This window comes from Lithobates pipiens, unplaced genomic scaffold, assembly GCF_037356315.1.
Source record: "Lithobates pipiens isolate NorthernLeopardFrog02 unplaced genomic scaffold, aLitPip1_a1.2 Scaffold_3, whole genome shotgun sequence".
NCBI lineage: Eukaryota > Metazoa > Chordata > Amphibia > Anura > Ranidae > Lithobates > Lithobates pipiens.
In genome coordinates this window covers 4,679,221-4,706,868 of record NW_027507790.1, presented here as the reverse complement: position 1 = coordinate 4,706,868, position 27,648 = coordinate 4,679,221, and the positions used below count along the sequence as shown (strand labels likewise).

Sequence of the window (27,648 nt, the reverse complement as noted above, 5' to 3'; positions counted from 1 at the left end):
AAAAAAAAAAAAAGCAGTGGTGATCAAATACCACCAAAAGAAAGCTCTATTTTTGGAGAAAAAAATAACATCAATTTTATTTGGGTACAGTGTCGCACAACCGTGCAAATTGCCAGTTAAATTTTCACAGTGTCGTATCGCCAAAAATGGCCTGGTCAGCAAGGGGGTAAAACCTTTCAGGGCTAAAGTGGCATCTAAACATACAGATGTTTACTCATACTATGACATTATATTGACCAGCTAAGGCACACTTAAGCTTTTTTTTACTTGGTATTACTAAATCCACAACAGTAAAATCAGTCTGCATATGCAGTAAACCATACTTATGCTTATACTTATACTTACAGTGGAACCTAAGGGGATAATTCTGCGAATTGTGTAAAAAGGCTGTTTAATCCTCCCCTTCTTCCACAGTCTCCAAACCATCTCCTGATAGTACAGAGTCTTGGGGGCATGGTTTAGATCTCTATATATAAACAAAATAAAGTTGTCTTGCTTACTGAAGCTGCAAATCACCTTATCACATGGGCCACAATATGTTAGTCCACTTCCAAGACCAACCATAATTACAAATTGAGTACATACAATTTTTGAATTCTTCAAATTTCTAGAATGTGTCTCAAAAGCCTAATTTCAGATTTACTTTTGCGTAAAATAGTTTGTTTGGTCCAAGCTGGCTCAAATTAACCATTTCTTTTACTAATAGATATGCCCACTGTCAGCGCTGTATAAGTTATACAGCGTTAGTCAATACATGGCAATGCTGTGTTCCAGAGGTGGTATGTTCCCGCCTTCTGTCGGAACAAAATTGTGATGGGCCGATCCTTGTATTTTATCAATGAATTCAAAGTGTCCTCTGATTGGCTGAGGTGGAGAGGCTGACAGATGATCCAATCAATTTAGTGATATAAATATAGGACCTCCTCTGAATGGCTGAACAATACTCAGCTCAAGTCGAAGTCCCTGTACCGCTGCCAAACACAGCAATGTATACGGAATGTAACTGATACAGTTTATACAGCGCTAACAGCAGATGCATCCCTTAGTAAAGGAAATAGTTTGGGCCAGCTTGGCCCAAGCAAACTGTTAAAGTGCAAGTAAACTTGGAGTTAGGCTTTAACAAATTCTTTTGTTTAATCACTGCTCAATTAGCCTGAGTTTCAGATGATTTTACACAGAGCTAAGGCCAACTGTGATGACCTGTGCAAAATTTGAGTAATAGCAGTATGTGCATTTATAGAACACTGTTTGTCACCTCTAGCTGCCATCCAATGTTTGTTATCACTACTGCCTAAAGTGAGGTCACACATTTGAAGCCAGTTAAAGTGGTTGTAAACCCTTACAGACCACTTTTTACTACAGGTAAGCCTATAATAAGGTTTACCTGTAGCTACCCCGGATATCTCCTAAACCTGCACAGTTTAGGAGATATCCCCTGTATCAGCATGTGCCGACGTCATCGGCACATGCACACTGAAGCAACGGCGCGAACGCCAGTGTGCCGTTACCGGCATGCACACAGGAGTGACATCATCACGGCTCTGGCCAATCACAGTGCCGGAGCCCGTGATACCAAGGAGTAACTCCGGGAGTGATGTCACCGGCCGGAGCTGTGTACTGGGAACACTATGGGGGCTTCGATCTAAGGTATTTCATAATGAGCTAGTATGCTATGCATACTAGCTCATTATGCCTTTGTCTTGCAGGTTTTTTTTTATTTTTTTATTGTGGGTTTACAACCACTTTAAATGGTAGTACTGATTTAATGTGTTATCCTACAGGAGAAGATTACTGAAAAGTAATCAGGTTACACTTAATTTGATCATATAATTTATTAACTTACATATGGCTTAGAATAAACATTTCAGCTCAGATTTTTACAACAGGGACATTATGAACTAGTATTAGTGTTAATAAACAAGTCTAAAATGTATGAAATATCAGATGCAGAAAAACAGACAGTCATAAACGTCAAACATTTCCTTCATTAGTTAGCCCCAGTCAATAGCAGCATAAATAGTTCACATTTCTTCAAGTACCAAGCACTGCTTTTAGTTTGTCTGATGCTTAATATCCAGAGGGAACTTGTGTAGGATTTCCTGGACTTCACCTTGTAGAGACACAGGCCAAGCTTTTATTTCTCTTAGCAGGCATTCTGCCTTTTGGATCAGAACCTCCTGCCGATACTGTAGGTCGACCAAAAGCTGCTTGCTTTCCTCCATCTTCTGCACTGTGCCCTGTATATTACTTCCAGCAAAGTTGCATCTTTTCGACTTCTGCTGCATTATACGATTGAACTCTTCTTCTGTGAGCCCAAGAGATGAAAAATTCATAGTCTCAATGTAAGAGGATGCAGAACACTAGATAGAAGAACAGCATGATTATTTTTCATACAGTAATGACTATTCACCTATACAACTTATATACATCTCTGAATGTGTGTCGCCTCTTTTAACCACTTAAAGACCAGGCCTTTTTCTGACAAGTAAAAATCAGTATTGTTTTCCTAGAACCCCCAAACATTACAAAAATTTTTTTGTAATATATATATATATATATATATATATATATATATATATATAACCAGAGACCCTAGAGAATAAAATGGCAGTATTTGCAATATTTTATGTCACATTGTGTTTGCTGTTTGCTCAGCAGTCTTTCAAATGCATAAAAAAATAATAAATATATTTATATATATATTTTTTATTATTATTGAATTAAAAAGAAAAATGTAAAAGTAAAAGCCAAATTTTTTCCATAATGTGAAAGATGATGTCACACCAAGGTAATAGATACCAAACATGTCATGCTTTAACATTTTGTACGCTTGTGGAATGGCGACAAACTACGGTACTTAAAAATCTCCCTCTCTCGCGGCCCTATAAAAGTGATCTTGCGGCTTCGACCACTTTTATCTGAAAGCTGAAAATGATATGAGGGTTATAGCCAGCTAGCTCATTTGCCATGTAGTTGCCCACCCCGTTAATTTGTTCAGATCTTTTGCAAGGTTTCCACATCCTGCAGAGAAGTGATTGCCCTGCTTAGCTTAGTATCGTCCACAAATACAGAGATTGAACCGTTTACCACATCCTCCAGGTCGTTTATGAACAAATTAAATAGGATTGGTCCCAGCACAGAAACCAGGGGGACCCCACTACCCACCCCTGACCATTCCGAGTACTCCCCATTTCTCACCACCCTCTGAACTCGCCCTTGTAGCCAGTTTTCAATACATGTACCTTCCTTTGTACAGTAAACATTTATGGGGAACTGTGTCAAATGCTTTCGCAAAATCCAGATACAGGGCCTTCCTTTATCTAAATGGCAGCTCACCTCCTCATAGCCCTTGTACACACGATCGGAGATTCCGACGGAATGTGTCCTATCAGGCCGTTCTGTCGGATAATCCGATTGTGTGTGGTATGCATCGGACTGTTTCCGTCGGAATATCCGTCAGACCCAATTTTCCAACTTGTTGGAAATATTTTCCGACAAACTGGTCCGATCGGACATACTCCGATCATGTGTAGAGAATTTTGATCGGACAAAGTGCCACGCATGCTCAGATCAAATTCCTACATCAAAGCTATTGGCTACTAGCGTGAACATAGTCCCGTCGTAACGAAATAACGTCATCACGTTCTGAACGATCGGATTTTCCGACAACTTGGTCCGACCGTGTGTATGCAACAGTTTCGGACACAATCCGTCGGACAAAATCCAACGGATTTGGTTGGCAGAATGTCCGACCGTGTGTACAAGGGCATAGAAGGTTTATAGATTGGCTTGGCAAGAACGACTAAAATCTTATAAATACAGGCATACCCCACTTTTAAGTACACAGTGGGGTTTATTTACTAAAGCTGGAAAGTGCAAAACCAGGCTCACTTCTGCACAGAAACCAATGAGCTTCCAGGTTTTATTACCAAAGCTTAATTGAACAAGCTGTGGTTAGAAGCTCATCGGTTTCTATGCAAAAGTGAGTCCGATTTTGCACTTTCCAGCTTTAGTAAATTAACCCCATTGTGTACTTAAAAGTGGGGTATGGTCCCACCCCTCCCTAGCGTTGACAATATGGGACAGGTTGTCTAGACTACACAAATTCAAATCACCCCACAATTCACTAGCACCATTATTAAACAATAGAGAGTTCACCCCGGGCCTCTCTCCTCAACAATTTGGTTGGTGGACAAATAAAGGTTTATTACGCATTGCTGATCTGTGTGACCATAGGAGGTATGCTTTCCGAATGTGCTTTAACAGAAAAATTCGATATGCCGCCTACAAGGGGTTTCCAACGAGGAAACTGAACTACATGATCCGATGGGAACAGGACCTTCAGGAAACTTTTGAACTAGAAGACTGGCATGCAATCTCTGAGACGGCATATCGATCACTTATTAACACCTCAGTGATAGAAGCTAACTATAAGGTTCTGCTGAGGTGGTACATGGTCCCGGCTAGATTGGCCACCTTTGTACCAGGGGCCACGTCCCAATTTTTTAGGAGTTGTGGTCAGGAGGGGTCCACCAATCATGTTTGGTGGACATACCCTAAAGTTCGAAGATTCTGGATTAGAGTGTATAACTTTATTTATACACTCACTGTCTTGAACCTGACTAAATCAGCTAAACAAGCCCTCTTGGGCGGCAGGGTGGTAGAGGCCTCTAAGTCCCAAAGGAGACTCCTTACATTTATATTTATATCTTCAAAAATTACCATAGCAAGGAACTGGAGATCCACCGCCCTACCGACTGCACAGCTCAAACATAAAATGTCATGGTTGATGATAAATGAGAGGTTGTCAACACTGTCACAGGACAAGATGGGGTTGTTCCATAGAATATGGGACCCATGGATTGCTAACCGGACTAACGATCCCAGAGCACATATTGAGTAACTGTATTCCAGCGTTATGGGCCTTGCACAACGGGGCCACAGCTCCTCAAACCCTTTTCTCCTCCCACCCTTCCCCATTCCTCTCCCTTCTCTGATCTTTCTTACTATTTTCCCTTCCCTTTTTGTTTGCTTCACTACTCATTTCTTATTGGTCTCAATTGCAGCACGATCAGTTGCAATATTGGATATTAATTCTTGGCAGGTTAAGACCTGCGCGGAGGAAGGTGATCGGCTATCGCCCGGGGGGGACCCAGGCGGGCGGAGGCGTTAAAAGTGTAGACCATCGATGTTTTACTCCACGTTGGAGTTATGATCCATAGTTGGATATGGACTGGTAGTCATCACTAACCCCGCAGGCTAACTGTAATAGGCACTGGAAAGAACTGTAGAACTTGATAGGTTACCGAAAGAGTGTCTTAGGAAATAACTAAGAGGACAACTGACTTGTGCATTGAACTTGTTGTACTGATGTACCGAAAAGATGAGAACCTGGTTTGTTTTTTCTTTCTGTATTGTAAACCTACAATAAAAATATAGAAACATAAAAAGTGGGGTATGCCTGTAGTCCCTCATCATCCCCTCCAAGGTACAAGGTACATTGCTTGGATACAGTTGATGTTAGGCTACTGGTCTATAATTCTCAGGGATGTATTTTGGCCCTTTTTAAATATTGGTGCTATATTGGCTTTTCTCCAATCACCTGGTACCACTCCAGTCAGTAGACTGTCAGTAAAAATTAGGAACAATAGTCTGGCAATTACTTGACTGAGTTCCCTAAGGACCCTCGGGTGCAAGCCATCTGGTCCCGGTGACTTATTAACCACTTCAGCCCCGGAAGATTTTACCACCTTCCTGACCAGAGCACTTTTTGTAATTCAGCACTGTGTCGCTTTAACTGAAAATTGCACGGTCGTGCGACCTTTCCTACCAAACAAAATTGATGTCCTTTTTTTCCCCCACAAATAAAGCTTTCTTTTGGTGGTATCTGATCACCTCTGCAGTTTTTATTTTTTGCGCTATAAACAAAAAAAGGGAGCAACAATTTTGAAAATAATTTTTTTTACATTTGCTATAATAAATATCCCCCAAAAATATAAATATAAAAAAAATATATTTTTTTTTTTCCACAGTTTAGGCCGATATGTATTCTACATATTTTTGGTAAAGAAATTGCAATAAGTGTATATTGGTTTGTGCAAAAGTTATATAGTGTCTACAAAATAGGGGATATTTTTATGGCATTTTTATTATTCATTTTTTTTACTAGTAATGGCGGCGATTGACTGGGACATTATGATGTAAACATCAGACAATTTTGACACATTTTTGGGACCATTGGCATTTATATCAGTGCTATAAAAATGCACTGATTACTGTAAAAATGTCACAGGGCAGGGAAGGGGTTAACACTAGGGGGCGATCAAGGGATTAAATGTGTTCCCTAGTGTGTGTTCTAACTGAAGGGGGGGACTGTGTAGGAGAGATGACAGATCACTGTTCATACTCAATCGCTGTTTCCTGAATTGCCCTGTATTTCCACATCCGTGATCACGTCTGTATTGTTGGTAATCAGTAGGTCTACTAATGCTTTGCTTCTAGTTGGTGCATCTACCATCTGACCCATGAAATTGTCCTGCAAGATATTTAGGAACTGGCGAGCCTTAGACGAATGCGCAGTTCCTTCTATTTCTGGATAATTAAAAACCCCCATTATGCTGACACTTCCCTTCCCATCCTTGCCGCTAATCCAAATTGTGATAGCAGGTCCATCTCCCCCCCCCTCCCAGGTTAGGTTAGCATTTTTACATTATAAATGCGTGATGCTGCACTTCCACCTGCAGGGGTCAGGATTATTCACAGTGAAACCAACCTGGGGTGCCGGGTCCACCAGCACCCGCCAATCCTCTGGCAGAGACTCAGAACAGAGCTCTGCCTATGACAAGGCAGAGTTCCGTTCTGACGGGGGAAGGGATGGTTTTTGTGTTCCTGCAAAGCAGACACTAAAAATCTATCACTTCCCTTAATAAAAGCAGTACACATAGTAAACAGAAACACTGGCTAGGCCCACAGTTAACCCTTTGATCACCCTAGATGTTTAACCCCTTCCCAGCCAGTGTCATTAGTACAGTGACAGTGCATATTTTTATCACTGATCACTGTATTGGTGTCACTGGTTTCCGCAGAGTGTCAGTTAGCGTCCGATTGACCGCTGCAATATCTCAGTCCCGCTACAAGTCGCCGATCACTGCCATTACTACTAAAAATAAATTCAAATTCTATAAACATATTCCATACACTTATTGGGATTTTTTTAACCAAAAACATGTAGCAGAATACATATTGGTCTAAACTGTTTTTTATTGGATGTTTAAAAACAGAAGGTAAAAAAGTTTTTTTTTTTTTTTTTTTAATTGTCGGTCTATTTTTGTTTATCGCACAAAATATAAAAAATGCAGTGGTGATCAGATACCAAATGAAAGCTCTTTGTTTGAAAAACATTTTTTATTTGGGTACAGTGTTGTAAGACCACACAATTGTTTGTTAAAGTAACGCAGTGACGTGTCATGAGGGGGGGTAAATCTTCTGGAGGTCAAGTGGTTACTCACTCCTGCCAGTGTTAAAGTGGAGCTCCACCTAAAAGTGGAAGTTCCCCTTTAAGCACTCCTTAACACCTTCTATGCCACATTTGGCATGTCATTTTTTGGGGGGTGGGGGAGGGAGTAGAAACTTGTTTTGACAGGTACCCCTCTCCCACTTTCGCTCAGGCCTAGGTGACTCGAGTGGAACTTCTTCTCTTCCCCCCTCCTTCCTTGCAATCTTCATGTCACAGGTCCCAGAAGATTGCAAGGCCACTGAGGAGGCGCGGCAGGACTCAAGCATGCACAGTCAGCTGTGTCTGCCGGGTGCCCACACTTGTAATGTCGGCGCCGGGGAGAGACAAGGGAGAGAAGCGAAGGTTCGGGCGGCCACGCCACTCGATCCTGGGACAGGTGAGTGTGTGTTTATTAAAAGTCAGCAGCTACACTTTTTGTAGCTGCTGACTTTAAAAAAAAAAAAAAAAACACACACAAAAACGTCTGGAACTTAACTTTAAAGGGCTTTCACACTGGAGCAGTGTGCACTGGCAGGAGGCTAAAAAATAAATTAGGAGAGAGTGTAAAAATAAAAATAAATTGGAAATAAAAAAATAAAAAAAACATCCCCGCGTGCAAAGGCAAACATAAATGTAGGTTGCACACGTGCATGTAAATGGTGTTCACACCACACATGAGGTATCGCCACAAATTCTAGCACCAGGCTTCCTGTGCAACTCTAAAAAGTGGTAACCTGTAAATGCTTATAAAGTGTCACCTATGGAGATTTTGGTCATACAACACTGTACCCAAATTATTTTTTTCCCCCACAAATAGAGCTTTCTTTTGGTGGCATTTAATCACCATGGTTTTTATCTTTTGTTAAAAAACTGAAAAAGACCGATTTTTTTTTAATATATATAGTTATAAAATTTTGCAAACAGGTCATTTTTCTCCTTCATTGATGCACGCTGATGAGGCGGCAGTGATGGGCACCGATAGGTGGCAGTGATGGGTGGCAGTGATGGGTGGCACTGATTGGCACCACTGGTGGGTGGCACTTGTGGCCATTGATAGGTGGCACTTATGGGCATTGATAGGTGGCACTTATGGGCATTGATAGGTGGCACTGGTGGGCACTAACAGGTGGCACTGGCAGGGGGTACTGATTGGCACAGATGAGGTGCCTGTGTTCCTTCCTCTTAGGAACTGATGTCCCTTTAACATAAGCCGTTGATGAGCTTTTTTTCAGCGTGAGGAGAAAAAAAAAATTACCAAGCTTTTGTTTACATCATGTGACATCACATGGTAAGGGGCCGGGATCGGTGAGTCTCAGTGGCCTCCCAGAAATTGAGGTCCGCTCTGTAGCTGTCATTTTGCTATGGCCCGGACCTCAAGTGGTTAAGTACTGTAGTTTGGTGACGTTCGCAGTTTTAAAGTTCAACATGTTAGCTATCCATTTTCTTGGTGTAACATCATCTTTTATATTTTACCAAACAATTGGGTATTATATTGTGTTTTTCTGCATCAAATTTGTGTTTGAAAAGCTGCTGCGCAAACATCTTGAGACCTATGTTCGAGGGTTCAAAGTCATTTTCTAAATAATTTTCTAGCAAAAAAACAAGCAGATTTTAAGACATAAATAAGAAGTGTCAGAATAGACCAGGGGCTGAAGTGGTTAAAAACTGTAAAATTTATTTAGGTAGACAAATTAGGCCTGGAAATTTAGGAAATGTATAAAGAAGGATGATTCCCTCCAGTAACCACTGTCAACATTGCTGGACAGATTGGAAAAAAATACATAAAATAAAAATAAAATCAGACTGATTATGATCATTACAAATAATAATCCCATAGAAATACTGTATCATAGTATGCCAACTTCAGAACAGTAGTTCCTTTATTTGAAATAGCTACATCCATTTATAAATGTCACAAACCATTTAAACTGAGAAATTCTATGACAGTGGGCAAGTTCCTATTCCATTTAAAGCCATTATGTTAGTCTCTGTAGCCTTTGCAAATGACACAAGATTATCCCTTGGGAACAAGGAAAGGAGGTTCCATCTGTTCACAGGAAACCATATTTTAAATATTCTGTTAAAAATGTATCATGTAGCAAAGATGTTCCTGATATCTAGGAGCGGAGGCTGAGGTCCAACAATGCTGCCCTGGAAATCATGCTGATCATACTTTGTCTTTCAGCCCCTGAATAATTAAAACTGTATAAAATCACAAAGTCCTGTTTTTTTTTCAGATTCATACTTACCTAGGTGGGTGCAGCATCGGACTGATGCTGCATCTGTCCCCCGGCGTTTCTGCACTGAGAACCAAGCGATCGAACACCGCCAATGGCTCAGTTCTCTCAGCTCCCAGAGAGGAGAGCTGCTGCCTGCCAGCTCTCTGTTCTGTGCCATTTCCTTTCTTAGCCCCTGCATGGGTGTATTTGGTGCTCACACTGTTATATATTGAAAACCTAATAAAAAATTACTGTACAAGAAAATAGAATAGGTATTTCTTACATCTTACACAGGTTAGTCAGCATAAATGTTAGGAGGGGGGAGGAAGGGACTAGTTTGGTAAAGCCCGGAATTCTACTTTAAGGTTTTGGAGGTCCAAAAATGGGTGAACATTCCCTTTGGGCTTGGGAACAGAGAAAAGGTTGATTTAAAAACCCCTGAAAGGGTTTGGCAGCATGTCCCGGAGCAATGACCCTTTGTTTCAAGAGACCATAAAAAGGAGATCATTCAAGCAATGTGTAATGACTGGAGGTGAGAAAGCAAGGAGGAGGCAGAGAATGAAATACAAGCTTGAAAACTTTGGACACCACCATTTGAACCCAAACATAGGGAATGCAGGACTTTTAAGCATCTGCAAAGGCGGCTAGGCCCCCACTTTGGCAAACTAGGAGACTATGCTGGGAGGAAGGACAGCCAAGCTTGAAGGGTCTTGACAAAGAAGTCAAAAGAGTGTAATAAAGCAAGAGGGATACTTCTGAGAAGGGGAAAAGGACTGATTTGTTTACTGAGAAAGGTGGGTATTTTTACTCAAGTAGCATCCTTGATAACAGTATCCAGCATAGACCCAAAGAGACATTGCCCATCCAAGGTCAAAACGAGTTCCGCAGTCCAGCCTTTCAGTTACAGAGCCCTACACAACTGCACCAACAGAAGACCAATGCTAGACAGCAAGTTAGAAGCTTCCAGCGAACCATCATAGCTTAAATTTAAAGCAGAAGAAATCTGGTACATCCAATTAAATGATATGCGGGTCAATGACAGCATTAGTCACCTCAAGCTTAAGGGATTTCACCCGATCAGCCACGGTCTTGCAAGACGGAACATGCCAAACAAACATGGTCATAGTAAGTTTCTATTGTCTTATCAGTGGGGTCCTTAAATGAAGAGACATCTTTGACCAGAATTGTACAGAACCAAGTGTTTCAGAGGTACAAAAAAACCTTTGGCCTGAAACAATTCTAAAGAGGGTGCGAAGGAAAAATGTTGGAATCCTTAGAGGCCTGTGGGACTCAAAGCTAGATAGTACTGGTAGAAGCAACAAGCTTATCTTCCAGTTTTAAAGGTGTGGGGCACCGCATCAATAAGGGCTATACCTGAACTTCTGTTAATTGAGAACTAATAGCAGAAGAGTAACTCTTCAGGAGGAAGCACATCAATCAGCGTCTTGCGTGATTAGGAACACTCAAAAGCAGAGCCAAAGGCAGATCAGGCACTGAGTCTGCAGGGGAAGGTGTGGTAAGTGAGTTTGTGGCCTCAGAGGTCAGGATTAGCATTAAGCTGGGCAACATGTGACAAAGTCATGCATGACTGTAGTTAAAACATACCCTTAGAGGTGAGCAGGCTCAGCAACACCCAGCGGAGCCAGAGAACACTCCAAGGAAGGAACTGACTTCAGCACTCTTGGGCAACACAATGCCACACTATGCATCTTGGTTCTATCAAGGGGTGCACTGCAGGCAGACCCTGGCCTGTTAATGGACAGTGGGGGGGGACACACACCCAGATATGCCTGGCTGTCCCCCCGTGTATGTGGAATCAGACATGTTGCAGCTGCAAATGCAGTAGGCAACATAAAGGCTCAAGGTTGAAGGCTAGGTTTTGAGTGCTCATAAAACCTGGACAACTGTTAACTGGCAAAAAACACTAAGTGCATGAGGGTCAAGTGGCCAGAGGTGACCAAGCAATGCTGCAGCAGACAGTAGGAACAGATCTGTAATCAAAGTTCCACATGGCTCTAGTAGCAGGAGCAGAAGCTTCCTCAACGCTATCTGGAAAGAAGTGCAAGTGACACTTCCCCCAGTGGACTGACATGATAACTTAGTCCCACAGCGTTAACTTCTTTCGCAGCAAGCATGCATTGCATGCAGCATTACCACCAATGCTGCATGCATTGCACGCAGCATTGCTGGTAATAGGAGATGTTATATCATGGGGTGTGCTAATTTTTGTTTTTCTTTGCAAGATGTTCAATGCTCATGTAGGCAGCAGCTTAATCTGAAAGTCTGAAACATCCCGTTTCCCTCAATGATCAAAAAAGAAAGTACAATTTATACATGACTATTAAGTACTTTCATGTCCGTCACCTTAAAAAAAAAAAAAAGGGAACTGCGTGTCCCCAAAACTTTGGTCGAATGGCCTCTTACTGGAATGGTCTCTCTTAAGTAAAGTTTGAAACTGTGTGAGATGATAGCCATTTTATTAAGCATACCTGTTCAATTGCTTGGTAACAGAAATTGCTAATCAGCCAATCACATAGCAGGAACTCAATGCATCATTTAGGCATCTAGGCATAGTGAAGACAACTTGCTGAAGTTCAAACCAAGCATCAGAATGGGGTAGAAAGGGACTTTGAACATGGCGTGGTTGTTGGTGCCAGATGGGCTGGTCTGAGTATTTCAAAAACTGCTGATCTACTGGGATGTTCACGCACAACCTTCTCTAGGGTTTACAGAGAATGGTCCGAATTTTTTTTTTACTTACTTACTTGTAAAATCCTTTTTTTTGGAGTACATCACAGGAGACAGCGCCTGTTATTATATTAAGAAATACTTGGGTTACATGCCACCTATAGGTGAATAGACACTGGTAGATCAATCAAACAGGAAGTCCTCCCCCATATAACCCCTCCTACATAGGAAGCACATCCGTTTTGTAGCAAGTAATAAATTCCCAAAAAAGAGGGAGGGGAGGGACCTCTGTGTCCTGTGATGTACTCCAAGAAAAGGATTTTTACAGGTAAGCTGTAGAAAAAAAAATCCTATTTTCTTTATCGTACATCACAGGACACAGAGTAGGTTATTATATTAATAACTACTTGGGACGTCCCAAAGCAATATCCCTCAGAGGAGAGACATCATCATAGAAACTGCCACCAGAGAAGGACCTACTCTGCTATTTGTAATAAACTGAGGCCAAAGGCATTATCTTCTATGTTAGTGATATCCACCTGGTAAAAATCCTGTAGATGTATAAACCAAAGACCAAATAGTGGTTCCAAACCTGGGCCACTGACAATGGACGATGGATGGCCCAAGATACTCTTCCAAACCTGGTAGAGAATCTCTCCACAGAAGAAAAAAAAAAATATGGGATTTTGACCTTTAAACCATAGGCATCATTGATAAACTTAAAGATCCACTGCTAAATATTCAATCTGGATGCTAATGGTGCCGGCATGGTGGTTGATATATATGCCTGCAGAGGCATTTCTGGATTGAACCTACAACTGGTTTGTTCTATAATCCAGAGCAAGGCGTACTGGCCAAAAATTCCAAGATATTGATGAACAGTATTCTCTCGTGTGGAGACCAAGCCCCCTGAACTGTAAAAAAAGGGGGGAAAACACCGCGCTAGCCAAATCAATAGAAAAACCAGTGAAAATCAAGTGAAAAAAATAGCTGCCAACACTTCAAACAAACAAAGTTAAACAATTAAAACAAAAAATATAGTGTAGCGCTTCTATTGAGTGAATGTGTAGTCCCATGAGGAAAGTATAAATGGGATCCCAAAAAATCTAATTAATCGATAATCACAAGGGAAAAACCATAATCACATAGGGAAAGTCCATATACAATCACAGGTGTTGATATAAAGTCCTCTATAATGAGACTGGTGCACACAGGGTATGCTGAAAAATCTTCAAAAAAGATAGGCGTTTCGCTGGTCAAGTATAGCCCGATATATCAGCTTGTCTGTAGATATCAAAAGAGTGGATAAAATACTCTTACCGAATATGGTGGACTCACACGGTCTTACGACGGTTGAGTCGGAAACGCTTAAGGTCCAGACCTAGGACCAGGGTGGGAGATTGATGGTCCGACCAGAGGTTAGTTGGAACGTTCTGGAGAACCCCCCGTGAGACATCTTCCAGGGCCTTCAGCCGTTTGGAGTCTTCTTAACCTCTGGTCGGACCATCAATCTCCCACCAAATATATGACGCATGCGTGAATAATTCATATAGTGACTGGTATGGAAATATCAAAAAACAGATTGACAGTAAGATTTAAAATTATGAAAACTAACAGAAAAATAATAATTTAAATCGTCTAACTAAACCAATGTTCAGTGCGGTATTGGACTTTAAAATCCTTAGTCCAATGTGCAATAAGTGCAAACGTGCAAAGTGTTTCGCTGGAACACTGTGTATCGCTGTCTTTGGCTTTTAAGGTGACACTGTGCCTTTAAGGGCAAATACAAGAAAAGATCCTCAGCGTCACTGACACCCGTGGTAAAAGTAAATGGTTACCTTACTGCTGTAAGGTAAACAGCGTATAGCAGATAAAGGAGGAGGGGGAAACTCCCTTCAACTTGATCTTTTCCTGGATGTCCGTTTTCACTTTTAAGTGCAGACAGGGGAGGTGGGAGGAGGGAGGTATGGGTGATCCTTATCTTCCTCTCTTTCCACTGGGTGCTTCAGATGGTATGGTTCTCAATATACATTAAAAAGATAAAGGAGGTCCACCATAGTGTAGTATTTTATAATGGGGATAAAGACTTTTATTCACATCTATTAAAAAACACTCACATTTTCAAGTGGTTACAGCAGCATTGTAAAAACGAGCGCCGAGCTCGTGTCACAGTCTGAGCGTTCGTTCCGGTATCTGAATAGCCTCGAGTCCTACGCGTTACGTCACACACGTGACTTCAACTGGGATGAGGCATTATGGGAAGTGTAGTATATTTATACATGCTCAGCTAATTGTATTTATTTCATTGACGGCGGCCATTTTGTTGTTGATCCTATATAAATGAATGGGGCGGCCATATATATTTATTCACTCCCTCTTTATTCGGTATACGTATACTTGTAATTTAATATATATGTATACAAACAGGGTCTTAATTACTGGTCCCCCAATATAATATAAATACCCCATTTTTGGACTGCTTAGAGTAAATACCCTAGGATTTAATATAAATATTTTTTCTGGTTATTAAAGATTGCGGCTATATATGTCCTATATCCCCCTCCCTATCAGCAGTGTATTGTACCCTGCTGGCATTAGGGATATGCTGGGACACTTAATGCTTCATGCTGTCCATTTTCCCCAATTATTCGCAGCATAATGAAGCTGGTCGTGAGCATAAACTTTACTGCGGGATATAACTACAACTTTATGCCTTGTTTCCATGCTAGTGGAACCACGTATAGCAGAGAGATCATTACGATCGTAAATGCCGATGAACAAGCAAAGATCACCGCAATTACTGTATACCTGGTCCACAAAAACATGGCCGCCCCATTCATTTATATAGGATCTACAACAAAATGGCCGCCGTCAATGAAATAAATACAATTAGCTGAGCATGTATAAATATACTACACTTCCCATAATGCCTCATCCCAGTTGAAGTCACGTGTGTGACGTAACGCGTAGGACTCGAGGCTATTCAGATACCGGAACGAACGCTCAGACTGTGACACGAGCTCGGCGCTCGTTTTTACAATGCTGCTGTAACCACTTGAAAATGTGAGTGTTTTTTAATAGATGTGAATAAAAGTCTTTATCCCCATTATAAAATACTACACTATGGTGGACCTCCTTTATCTTTTTAATGTATATTGAGAACCATACCATCTGAAGCACCCAGTGGAAAGAGAGGAAGATAAGGATCACCCCTACCTCCCTCCCCCCACCTCCCCTGTCTGCACTTAAAAGTGAAAACGGACATCCAGGAAAAGATCAAGTTGAAGGGAGTTTCTCCCTCCTCCTTTATCTGCTATACGCTGTTTACCTTACAGCAGTAAGGTAACCATTTACTTTTACCACGGGTGTCAGTGACGCTGAAGATCTTTTCTTGTATTTGCACTTAAAGGCACAGTGTCACCTTAAAAGCCAAAGACAGCGATACACAGTGTTCCAGCGAAACACTTTGCACGTTTGCACTTATTGCACATTGGACTAAGGATTTTAAAGTCCAATACCGCACTGAACATTGGTTTAGTTAGACGATTTAAATTATTATTTTTCTGTTAGTTTTCATAATTTTAAATCTTACTGTCAATCTGTTTTTTGATATTTCCATACCAGTCACTATATGAAATATTCACGCATGCGTCATATATTTTGCACAGTGATATAATCACCTATAATTACACCCTTAATGTGGATATTATCTATATCACCTAGTAATTGTTTTACTTAATTTGTTATTTGCACAAGTGTCTTAATCACTATATTTTTTTTCATATATTTATTAATGAATTTTTGTTTTGCACTTTACCTACTATTGCGTTATATATTAGGTAGATAATTGCACTATTTTTTTAACAACGTGCTAACATATCACAAAAACATATCAAATAGGAGCGCAACACCACCCCCCCCCCCCCCTTCCACAATTCATGTAATAAACCTTTCCATGAGACCTGGATATAGCTACCTGTCAGTAGTCTGGGGTAGCTGTGCTAGATGTCGATGCATTTTGTGAGAGGAGTCTCGCTTCTTCGGGAGAAGCACAGATAGATGCTTGGATATCAATAGCACAAATAAGTAGAAAAAAAAAAAAAAAAGTTGCCAAGCATTTATAAGATTCAGTATATTCCACTTACAATTGATGAGAAGCTCCTGGCCTACTGACGTAGTATAGATGACTCTTTGTAAAGTAGTCGAAAGATTGATGTACATGGGTGGGTATACCACCCTAAATTTATGAAAGAAACTTCAAAATAAAACGTCCATAAAAGCAGATGGATAAATGCATAAAAAGCCAACCATGCCATCAAGCTTCCCCTGGGAGCTGTGTGAGGGCGGGAAGATGGAAACCAGTGAGAGGCCGCAAGAAACCAGAACCTGTTGTTCTCTCTTTTTTTCTCTATTTACTTATTTGTGCTTTTCATCTCCAGGTATCTATCTGTGCTTCTCCCGAAGAAGCGAGACTCCTCTTGCGAAATGCGCCGAGACCTAGAACAGCTATTCCAGACTACTGACAGTCATCTGTGTGACATATCCAGGTCTCATGGAAAGGTTTATTACATGTAAAATTTACCAATAACGTTGATGCTTAATATATTTTCTTTTTTCTGTATTACATGTTATTTTTAAATGTGTGAAATAAATTCATTTATAAATTTTACTTGGTACCTTCTGAGGTGTGCTCTTTAAAAGTGGCATGGGCATTTTTGTTTCTTGTTGTGTGCATACTATTGGGGACTGAGTAGCACCTCCACCCATCTCATACCAGCTTTATTCTCTTTGTAGCCAACCTAATATACAGTCCTCCATGGATGCAGGCCTAAAATAATGTTGGTTTACCGCTATGCAACCCCTTAGGTATGCAGGTACGCCATTATGTCAGTACATGCAGGTATACAAGTATTCTTGCCATTCCTGCATTTATGTATGCAGTTCAAGGCCAATAAGCCCATACGTATGTACCCCAGGCTAATAAGTACATAAGTATGTAATCCCAGGAAGACAAGTGTGAGTGTGTGTAATATATATATATATATATATATATATATATATACATACACACACACACACACACACACACACACACACACACGTGTTTAAGTAACAGGCATCTATGGAAGCCTGCATTTATGGAAGCATGCAAGCATGTGCTTATGCAACTATGCATTTAGTCAAAACATGAAACCATGCATCCCTGTAAACACGCATTTATACAATACATGTCCATGGAAACATGCATTTAACCAATAAGCAAGCATGTGTTTATGAAATGTGTTTATGCAACACATCTGTGCAGACATGTATAAACCTGCATCTTTGTGCAGATATGTAACTTTATGTAACCATGTATCTTTAGTAAATGTGTGTTTCAGCAACCGTGCGTTCTAGCTAGTTTGCAAACATGCACCTGCTTAAAGCGGAGGTCCACCCTAAAGTGGACCTTCCGCTCATCGGAACCCTCCCCCCCTCCGGCACCACAATTGGCACCTTTCAGGGGGGAGGGGGGTGCACATACCTGTACAGTACAGGTATTCTGCACCCACTTCCGGGATAGCTCTCTGCGGAAAGGGGCGTAGATTACGTCCCTTTCCGCAAGTGCCCCGCTGCCTGCTGGGAAACACACAGATCCCAGAGGCAGCGGGGACCGTCCTTATTGCGCAGCGCGGCTCGCGCATGCGCAGTAGGGAACCGGGAAATGAAGCCGAAAGGCTCCATTTCCTGATTCCCATACCCAAGATGGCGGCGGCAGCACCCGACAGACGATCTAGAGATCGGCTTCGGGTGCCGACATCGCGGGCGCGCTGGACAGGTAAGTGCCACTATTTTAAAAGTCAGCAGCTGCAGTATTTGTAGCTGCTGGCTTTTAAAAAAAAAAAAAAACGCCGAGTCCCGGCGGACTCCCGCTTTAACTGCAGTTGGCCCCATACTAATCCTGCAGGATTTAGCCAAGCACATATGCATCCAATGCAGCCTCTATGCTGTTTCAGAACAGCAAAACAAGAAAAAATTGGATTTTTAAAACAGCTTACCTGTAAAATCCTTTTCTTGGAGTACATCATAGGACACAGAGTCTCAAGTAATTACTTGGTGGGTTATAGGCCTACTTTCAGGTGTTGACACTGGTATAGCCAGTACAGGAAGTTGACTCCCCTATATAACCCCTCCTCCTTCCAGGAGTACCTCAGTTTTTGTAGCCAAGCAATATAAGCAATATACTCTCACCCCCATAAAACAGAGGGGCGGGAGCTCTGTGTCCTATGATGTACTCCAAGAAAAGGATTTTACAGGGAAGCTGTTTTAAAAATCCTATTTTCTTTATCGTACATCATAGGGCACAGAGTCTCAAGTAATTACTTGGTGGGATGTCCCATAGCAATGCTACTTGAGGGGAGGGAGACAACCCGTAGGGTAACCCCCAGACCTGAGGACTTGTACTGCTGCCTGCAGCACACTGCGCCCGAAGGCGATATCCTCATTCCATCTTACATCTTTTTGAGAACATTTTGTAAATGTATGTAATGAAGACAAAGTTGCGGCCTTGCAGATCTGAGACATGGAGGCCTGGTGACGCACTGCCCAAGAAGCACCAACCGCTCTGGTAGAGTGCGTCTTAACTTGAAAAGGGGGAATCTTTCCCTTTAAACCATAAGTTTGAATTATAACTTGCCGAATCCACTTGGAGATAGTGGATTTCGACACTGCCTGTCCCTTCTTAGGACCCTCTGGCAGAATGAATAAGATGTCAGTCTTACGAATCTGACCAGTTTTCTTCAAATTGATTTTCACTGCTCTCACTACATCAAGACAATGTAGAGATTTTTCTTCCCTGGAACCTGGTCTGGGAAAAAACGAAGGCAGGACAATATCTTCATTCAGATGAAAGCCTGAAACTACCTTTGGCAAAAAGCCTGGACCAGGGCATAACACCGCTCTGTCTGCATGAAAAAACAAATATGGCTCTTTACAAGAAAGAGCAGCCAATTCTGACACCCTCCTTGCTGACGATATAGCAACTAAAAATACCAGCTTCCTTGTCAAAAGGACTAAAGGAATATGCTGTAATGGTTCAAATTGCTGTTTTTGTAACACCGACAAAACCAGATTCAAATCCCAAAGGCTTAAAGGAGATCTAACTGCCGGATTTATCCACTGCACTCCTTGCATGAAACCCCAGACTAAAGAATGCGTAGCAAGCGGTCTTTGAAGCAAAATCGATGAGGCTGAGATTTGACCCTTAATAGTACTCAGGGCCAGCTTCGCCCAACTGTAGAAAGGCAAGAATTCTGCCTAGAATATATCTCCGAGGGTGCCAACCCTTGGATTCACACCAGGAAACATAAGCTTTCCGGACTCTATAATATATAGCTCTAGAAGCTGGCTTCCTAGCATTAATCAAAGCATTAATCAATGCATGCTAACAGTTCTTTTCCTGTACTGGAAATGCCTGTTTTACACCCTTACGTGCCCCGCGCTAAATGTCTCTTAGTATAACAGACTCCTCCCCTTAGTGAACTCTGGCTGCGAAGGCTGAGTTTTATTGTAGCAGAGAGTGCTTTAATGTGTGAGCCTCAGGTGGACCTGATTGGCGTCCACAGCACGTCCCCCTCAGTAATCAACGCTGTATGGATAGACACTGTCTCATACCTAGAGTCATGTGACCTACGGCCACGTCCCTCTGCATCCTCCGGCAACCCCCTATTCAGTTTGAATATGCTTAGCTCGTCTGTATTATGCAGACCTGAAGGGAGAGGGAACCCATGCTGCTTTCAAAACAACTGCCGGTTTATGCCGCACAACAGCAGGCTAGGATACCTACCATAACTGTGAGTAATATGTATAAAAAAAGACACCAAACAACTCCTAAAGGAGGAGAGGAGGAGGGAGAGGGAAAGGGGGGTTCTGTCAGCATGCTGCTAAACTCTGCAGAGTTTTAATGATTATGGGAACTTTTCCCCTTCAGCCTGCTAATTCCCTTAGGAAAGTAAGAACCCCCTCTGCTGGACAACACATATACTGAGACAGCGCTGTTCTATGGCATTTAAAGGCATATAAAGGTTTTCTCTTTTTTCTTTTTTAAAGAATAACACAAAATAACACAATCTAAAACCCTGTTCCTTACAGACCACCATGGTATTAAACGTACTAACCCTAAAGACATTGTGGACCAATTTAGTTCTTATTACTCCAAATTATATAATCTCTCCGGCACTGGCTCTGCCTTACCAGCCTCATCCTCGGATATAGATGATTTCCTTGCCAGCCTTCACCTTCCCACACTCTCACAAGAACAAGTTCTTCAACTTGAAACAAAAAATAGTGTAGCGCTTCTATTAAGTGAATGTGTAATCACTTGAGGGAAATCCGAATGCGATCACAGAAAAACAGATAAATCAGTGGTCACATGGGAAAGTCCGTAATCACATGGAAAGAGTCCATATACAATCACAAATAAATAAAATCCTCCGTGATGTGACTGGTGCATAAAGAATGTGATAGAACTTCTTCAAAAGGGATAGGAGTTTTACTGGTCAAGTGCAACCCGATATGTCAGCTTGTCTGTAGATATCAAAGAAGTAGGTGAAATACTCTTACCGAATATGATGGACTCACACGGTCTTACGGCGGTTGAGTCGGAAATGCTTGGGGTCCTGACCTAGGACCGGGTGATAAGTTGGTGAAGGTCCGTCCGGATGTTAAGAAGACTCCAAACAACTGCAGACCGTAGGGGGTGTCTCACAGGGGAATCTCCGGAGTAGTTCTTTGTCCAATTCAGAAGTAACTCGATTGGCAATTACAACCCCAAGCAGGGGGTGGGGGGTTTTGTAGAATTTAGACCAAAAAAAAAAAAAAAAGAAAGCTCCACATGGTGCGGGTCAGAAAATCTTAACCAACAGGTTTTATTAAAAAGTCAAATAATTAAATAAAAATTATGACTTGGTGATCACAAATGAACAAAATAAAAGCAATGTGGGGTGCCAAAAGCAAAGCTTGCTTTTGCCACCCCACATAGCTTTTATTTTGTTCATTTGTGATCACCAAGTCATAATTTTTATTTAATTATTTGACTTTTTAATAAAACCTGTTGGTTAAGATTTTCTGACCCGCACCATGTGGAGCTTTCTTTTTTCTTTTTTGGTCTAAATTCTACAAAACCCCCCACCCCCTGCTTGGGGTTGTAATTGCCAATAGATTTACTTCTGAATTGGACAAAGAACTACTCCGGAGATTCCCCTGTGAGACACCCCCTACGGTCTGCATTTGTTTGGAGTCTTCTTAACATCCGGACGGACCTTCACCAACTTACCACCCGGTCCTAGGTCAGGACCCCAAGCATTTCCGACTCAACCGCCGTAAGACCGTGTGAGTCCATCATATTCGGTAAGAGTATTTCACCTACTTCTTTGATATCTGCAGACAAGCTGACATATCGGGTTGCACTTGACCAGTAAAACTCCTATCCCTTTTGAAGAAGTTCTATCACATTCTTTATGCACCAGTCACATCACGGAGGATTTTATTTATTTGTGATTGTATATGGACTCTTTCCATGTGATTATGGACTTTCCCATGTGACCACTGATTTATCTGTTTTTCTGTGATCGCATTCGGATTTCCCTCAAGTGATTACACATTCACTTAATAGAAGCGCTACACTATTTTTTGTTTCAAATTGTTTAACTTTGTTTGTTTGAAGTGTTGGCAGCTGTTTTTTTTGTTAGTTTGATATAGCGCAGTGTTTTCCCCTTTTTCTGTTTTCCAAGTTCTTCAACTTTCCTTCCCGTTCTCCCCGTCAGAAGTTGCAGCAGCCATCAATGCCCTACCATTGCATAAAGCCCCAGGCCCTGACAGCTTTACTAATGAATATTGTAAAATGTTCTCTGAACTCCTTACCCCCTACCTATGCCACTCTTTCAATTCCATCACAAACATAGGCTTCATTCCACCAGAATCCCTCCAAGCTACCATTGCCACTATCCCAAAATCGGGTAAACCAACTGACCAGCCTGCCAGCTACAGACCCATTTCCCTACTAAACACTAATACCAAGCTACTTGCCAAACTCCTGGCCACGCGACTATCTGATCTCATACCACACCTAATCCATATTGATCAAGTGGGTTTTGTGGCAAGCAGGCAGGCCTCGGACAGCACTCGCAGGTTCATAGACCTGATACAATGGGTGGAACACCATCAAACGCCTTATCTGCTCATCCCTCTTGACTCAGAGAAGGCGTTTGACAGAGTGGATTGGTCCTACCTAACTGCGGTCCTCTAAAAATGTGGCTTTACTGGGACCATCCTACAGTCAATACTCGCCCTCTACTCCTCCCCCAGCGCCAGAGTACTGACTTCCGGGCTACTCTCAGACCCTTTCCGTATTTCCAATGGAACACGTCAAGGGTGCCCACTTTCGCCCCTGATATTCACCCTTGTCATGGAACCCCTAGCCCTATCAATTAGAGAAAACCCACGTATTTCAGGCATAGCAATAGCACAAGAAACACCCAAAATTGGCCTGTATGTGGATAATGTTATCTCCCCAACTGACCCCATCACATCACTCCCCGCACTACACAACACCCTAGAATTATTCAGCAAAATCTCCCTCTATAAAATCAACTTCTCCAAATCCAGCATGCTAGGCATAGGACTGGACCAACAAATCAAACATGCTGTTACCAACTGCACCTCCTTCTCGTGGGTACCCAACTCCACACTTACTTACCTGGGCATACAACTGACCAAACCCTCATCACACTTACGTTCTCTCAACCTAAGTAATCTCACAGCCAAACTACAAAAAAAACATACAAGACCTCAAACACACAACTGCCTCCTGGGCAGGCAGAATCGCCCTTGCTAAAGTGTTTCTGCTACTCCATGTCCTATACATATTCCGAACCCTCCCCATACCATTCCTCAAACAACAAATAATGCAATTGCAAACCATAATTACCACATTCATATGCTCTCGACTTAAAAGCACCACTCTCTGTAAACCAATTACTGCTGGTGGGATGGGAGCACCGGAATTAGCACCCAACTATAAAGCGACTATACTTGACCAGGCAAAAACCTAGTGGAAGACCGCTCAACGAACCACGTGGTTACAAATAGAACAAGCAGCACTCACCTCCCACCCCAAACTGATCCTGTGTGCCCTCTTACTGCAACACCATGGGACCCACTCATTCCTTGACACTATTAATGTCACCATCCGAATATGGAAAGCCATCATACAAACCTCTAAAGGTATCCCACTATGCCTGCTCCAGCATATACCACTGGCAGCCCTCCACATCCTCACCCCTGACATCAATGTCTCTGAATGGACAGTACAGGGCATCCCCAATATCGGAACCCTTTACCAGGGTTACACTCTCATTCCACACTCTCCAAACCACCTTTCACATAGCCCATAAAGACTTCTTCAAATATCTTAGAACGCGATCGATTCTCTCAAAGATACATTGGTCAGAAAATCTACTTCCATGGCGCATACTGACATTTTTCAACCTTGCTTCACCCCACCAATGAGGAATTTCATTTTGCTACCAACTCCTCACCGAAACCTGCTCAACATTCAAATCCCCCACAATGCTAAACCGGGAACACTTAGTACAATGCACCTACACTCCCCAGCAATGGTACCGCTCACTCCAAACACCCCTGAAATTCTCCAAATGCCTACTCCATTAGAAAACAGTCCAAAAAATATACCATAATTGGTACCTCACACCAACTAAACTTGCCCACATATACCCAACTGCAAGCAATCTGTGCTGGAGAAATTGTGGATCCCCGGGTACCCCACTCCACATATGGTGGGACTGCCCGATGCTAACCACGCTATGGTCTATGCCAGGGGTGCCCAACCAGTGGCCCAGGGCCCAAATGTGGCCTGCAGAGCCCTCTGATATGTCCCGCGACCTCTTTCTGTGGAATGGCAGATTGGCAAGCCCAGATCATGGGTTGCAGACCTGCCATCCCAGAGCATCTATGTTGTTAATGAAGCCCGCAAAGCAAGCAACTGTGGAGCAGAGCTTGTATAAGCTGATGCTTCCTGTATAGCGCTGTCTCCTGCCACAGGCGGAGTGATACCAAATGCACTCTGCCGGGGACAGCAAAAGCAGGTGATACCTGAATGGAAGACTATTATTAAAGGTCAGTTTATTACTAAAATTGCAGTGTATATATGGGCATATCTGTGCAGTGGTTAATGGGCTGCTTTCAAACTGATCCGCAGGTGCAGCGCACCTTCAGGTTACCTGTACTGAGGCATAGACTTCTGTTATTACCTGCGGGTTTGGTGAGCTTTCAGAAAGTGCACCATGCCTGCAGGATATAATAGAAGTCTATGACAAAGTGTAGCTAACCCGCAGGAAAGACATATGTGCACTGCGCTTCATTAGTGTGAAAGGCCCCTTTCACACAATCGGTCCAACTCAATCGAACCCTCCATTCACCTATATAAAAAAGGCAGATGTAAACAGATTTGTGTCCTTTTTACACCCACCTACCTCCAATCTGATTCGCTAAAAGGGATCAAACCCCTTCCGTTAGGGCGGATCGGAGGACCCATAGAGTAGAGTGGGCTGCGTCCGTGTCCACTCTGCACGGACCTGTCATCCACCTGCTCTGCTCATTGTGGCCCGCGACTGGTTACCAAGTCACTTAAGTGGCCCTTGCTCTTCAAAAGGTTGGGCACCCCTGGTCTATGCTATCCAAAATCCTTCTCTCCTTCCTATCGGTTCCTGTATCTCTGACTCCACAAATGGTACTATTAGGCCTTGACTTGGAACTTTGGCCTCAATCCTCACAAACTATTATCTCCCATGTTCTTATTGCTACACGCTTAGCCATCGCCAAAAACTGGAAATCCCCCCAACCCCCCCTCCAGCGGGGAAATAACCACACTCCTAAATAACCACTGCCTGATGGAATTCATGCACGCCAAATCTCACTTCCAAATTCCTAGCCTTCAAACAAATTGGGACCTTTGGCTTAAACACCCTAAATGCAAACCCCCTATGAACGAACTCCCACACAACTGACACCCCTATCCTGTTAGCATCCGAAAGATGTAACCCTGTTTACCCGTCTTGCTCCTCAGTTAATACGATGTTTATTGTTACTATTAACTACTATAACTCACAGCTGTACTATATGTATTGCTCTACACCCACAGCAAAAGTTTTTGTTTACTAGTTAATACTATTATACATTTGCACTTATGAGACAGAGCTCCGGAGACCCTCATTAGGGTCAGAGGCGGGCCTCTTACTAGCATTTAACCAAGAGCCTTCTCACAGTGAGCACCCAACTGTGGTGACAGGTTCTACCTCCTATTGAGGTAATTTTCTATTATAACATAAGAAGCCTGCATATTTTTGGCAATGTTTAAACCTTGAGCTCCCATCTTTTGTTATCACTTTGTATACCTAACATGATGTACTAACTGAAACTTACCTTGTACTGTATTTTGTGAAAATCAATAAAAACTATGGTTATAAAAATAAAATAAAAAAATGAGGGTCATAAGATAGTCAACTGCAGATCAAATGTACCGGTCAATGAATTTTGAATGATCTCAGAAGCATGTCAAATTGATGTCAAACACATGCTGCATTTTCAACCCAAATCCTTGTCAACACTGGACCAGACCCTGCTTGTCAGATACTCACAAAGTTGGTAAACCAGTAGGCACACTTTCCCGTCATTAGCCTCTTTGGATTGCAGAATCTTGTGATATACTTCAAATTAGAAAAAAGACGAGGTGGGTTTGCCTTAATTGTGATGTAGATAAGACCAGATAGAAGGTCATCAGTGGTGGCTGGCTGCTTTGTTGAGATATCTATGGCTCTAAAAAGGTGGTCACAGGCCTTTGTCATACAGGCAAGCTTGTCCTGGGGGGCTCTCTTAAAATCCATTTCTAACAGAGCTATAAGTAAAGGAGAAAGGTTACCTTTAATTACTTATTTTATATACAAAAAACATGTTATGTACAATTTGAACCACATGTGAAGGTGTGATTTATTCACATTGCACCAAAATCGTGCACCAATTTTGGAACCGCACTGCAACCAGATCGCATGGTACATTTGTTAACCCCTTGATGCTAGCCGTTCACATATATGCAGCCCTGTTAAAACAACTTACCATACTGTGAGCGCTCACCCTGCATACTCCAAGCATGGAAGCCCGTGGAGATCAGTAAGCTCAATCAGGAGCTTTCCGATCATGCGACTGACAATCACAGTGGTCAAGTGACCAGAATGCCCCCCTTCCAGCTTGTGGGATTCTTAAAGGGCCAGGAGGCAGTCGATGCAAAGAGGTTGAGATTGCACTGAGACCTGCTGCAGATCACAAGGGCAGTACACGCACGAATTGCAGAATTTCCCGCATCACATACGTGTGAACCTAGGCTTTGTGGACAATGTAGAGAAAATGGAGTCCTGTCCGTGATACTTGTTTTATTTGCACGAACATACAATTTTTCAGGACAGGCTTTCGGTATTGTGTCCCCTTCTTCAAGGTCCAAGCAGCACTGATTTACTAATTTTTAAGCAGAATGTAAAAACAAAACAAAACAAAAAAAAAACACCTCTGAGGGAAAGGAGAAAAAAAAACACATACAAATCAATGGCAATAAAGATAACAGCAGAGTTAGTGAGATAAGACAGAGGGAGAGCTATGGAATGGAGGGGGAGGGGAGTTTCTAGTCACAGAGGGGGTTGTAAAACTTAAGTATAATGGGTAAGGAAACCTATCTAAATTCAGGCCATCATTTTTTGTGTCAAAAAGAATTATCATACTTAGTTCAAAGGTTTTCCTTTCCTGGATAGTTCTGAAATTCCCTTTAAGAACTAAAATATTGAGGTCTTCTATCGTGTGGTCCGGTTGTGAGAAGTGGTGTCCCACAGGTGTGCATAAACTGAATTTAGATATAGGTTTCCTTACCCATTATACTAAAGTTTCACAACCCCCTCTGTGACTAGAAATCCCCCCCCCCCCCCCAACTTATCTCACTAACTCTGCTGTTATCTTTATTGCCATTGATTTGTATGTGTTTTTTTTTCTCTCCTTTCCCTCATAGGTGTTTTTTTTGTTTTGTTTTGTTTTTACATTCTGCTTAAAAATTTGTAAATCGTTACTGCTTGGACCTTGAAGAAGGGGACATACCGCAAAAGCTTGTCCTGAAAAATTGTATGTTAGTGCAAATAAAAAAAAAAAGTA

General features: G+C 42.1%; 1 protein-coding gene across 1 annotated transcript in view; it reads right to left on the bottom strand.

Annotated features, from left to right (window-relative positions):
- Positions 1-246: 246 nt before the first annotated feature.
- LOC143940108 (rab5 GDP/GTP exchange factor-like) overlaps positions 247-27,648 on the bottom strand; it is a 97,126-nt gene continuing 69,724 nt past the window's right edge. Inside the window, exons 8-9 of the mRNA XM_077461179.1 lie at positions 26,097-26,353; positions 247-2,360 (exon numbers count right to left, since the gene is read on the bottom strand). Coding sequence (XP_077317305.1) covers positions 2,052-2,360; positions 26,097-26,353 — 566 coding nt within the window. The 3' untranslated portion in view covers positions 247-2,051. The remainder of the gene's footprint in view (positions 2,361-26,096; positions 26,354-27,648) is intronic.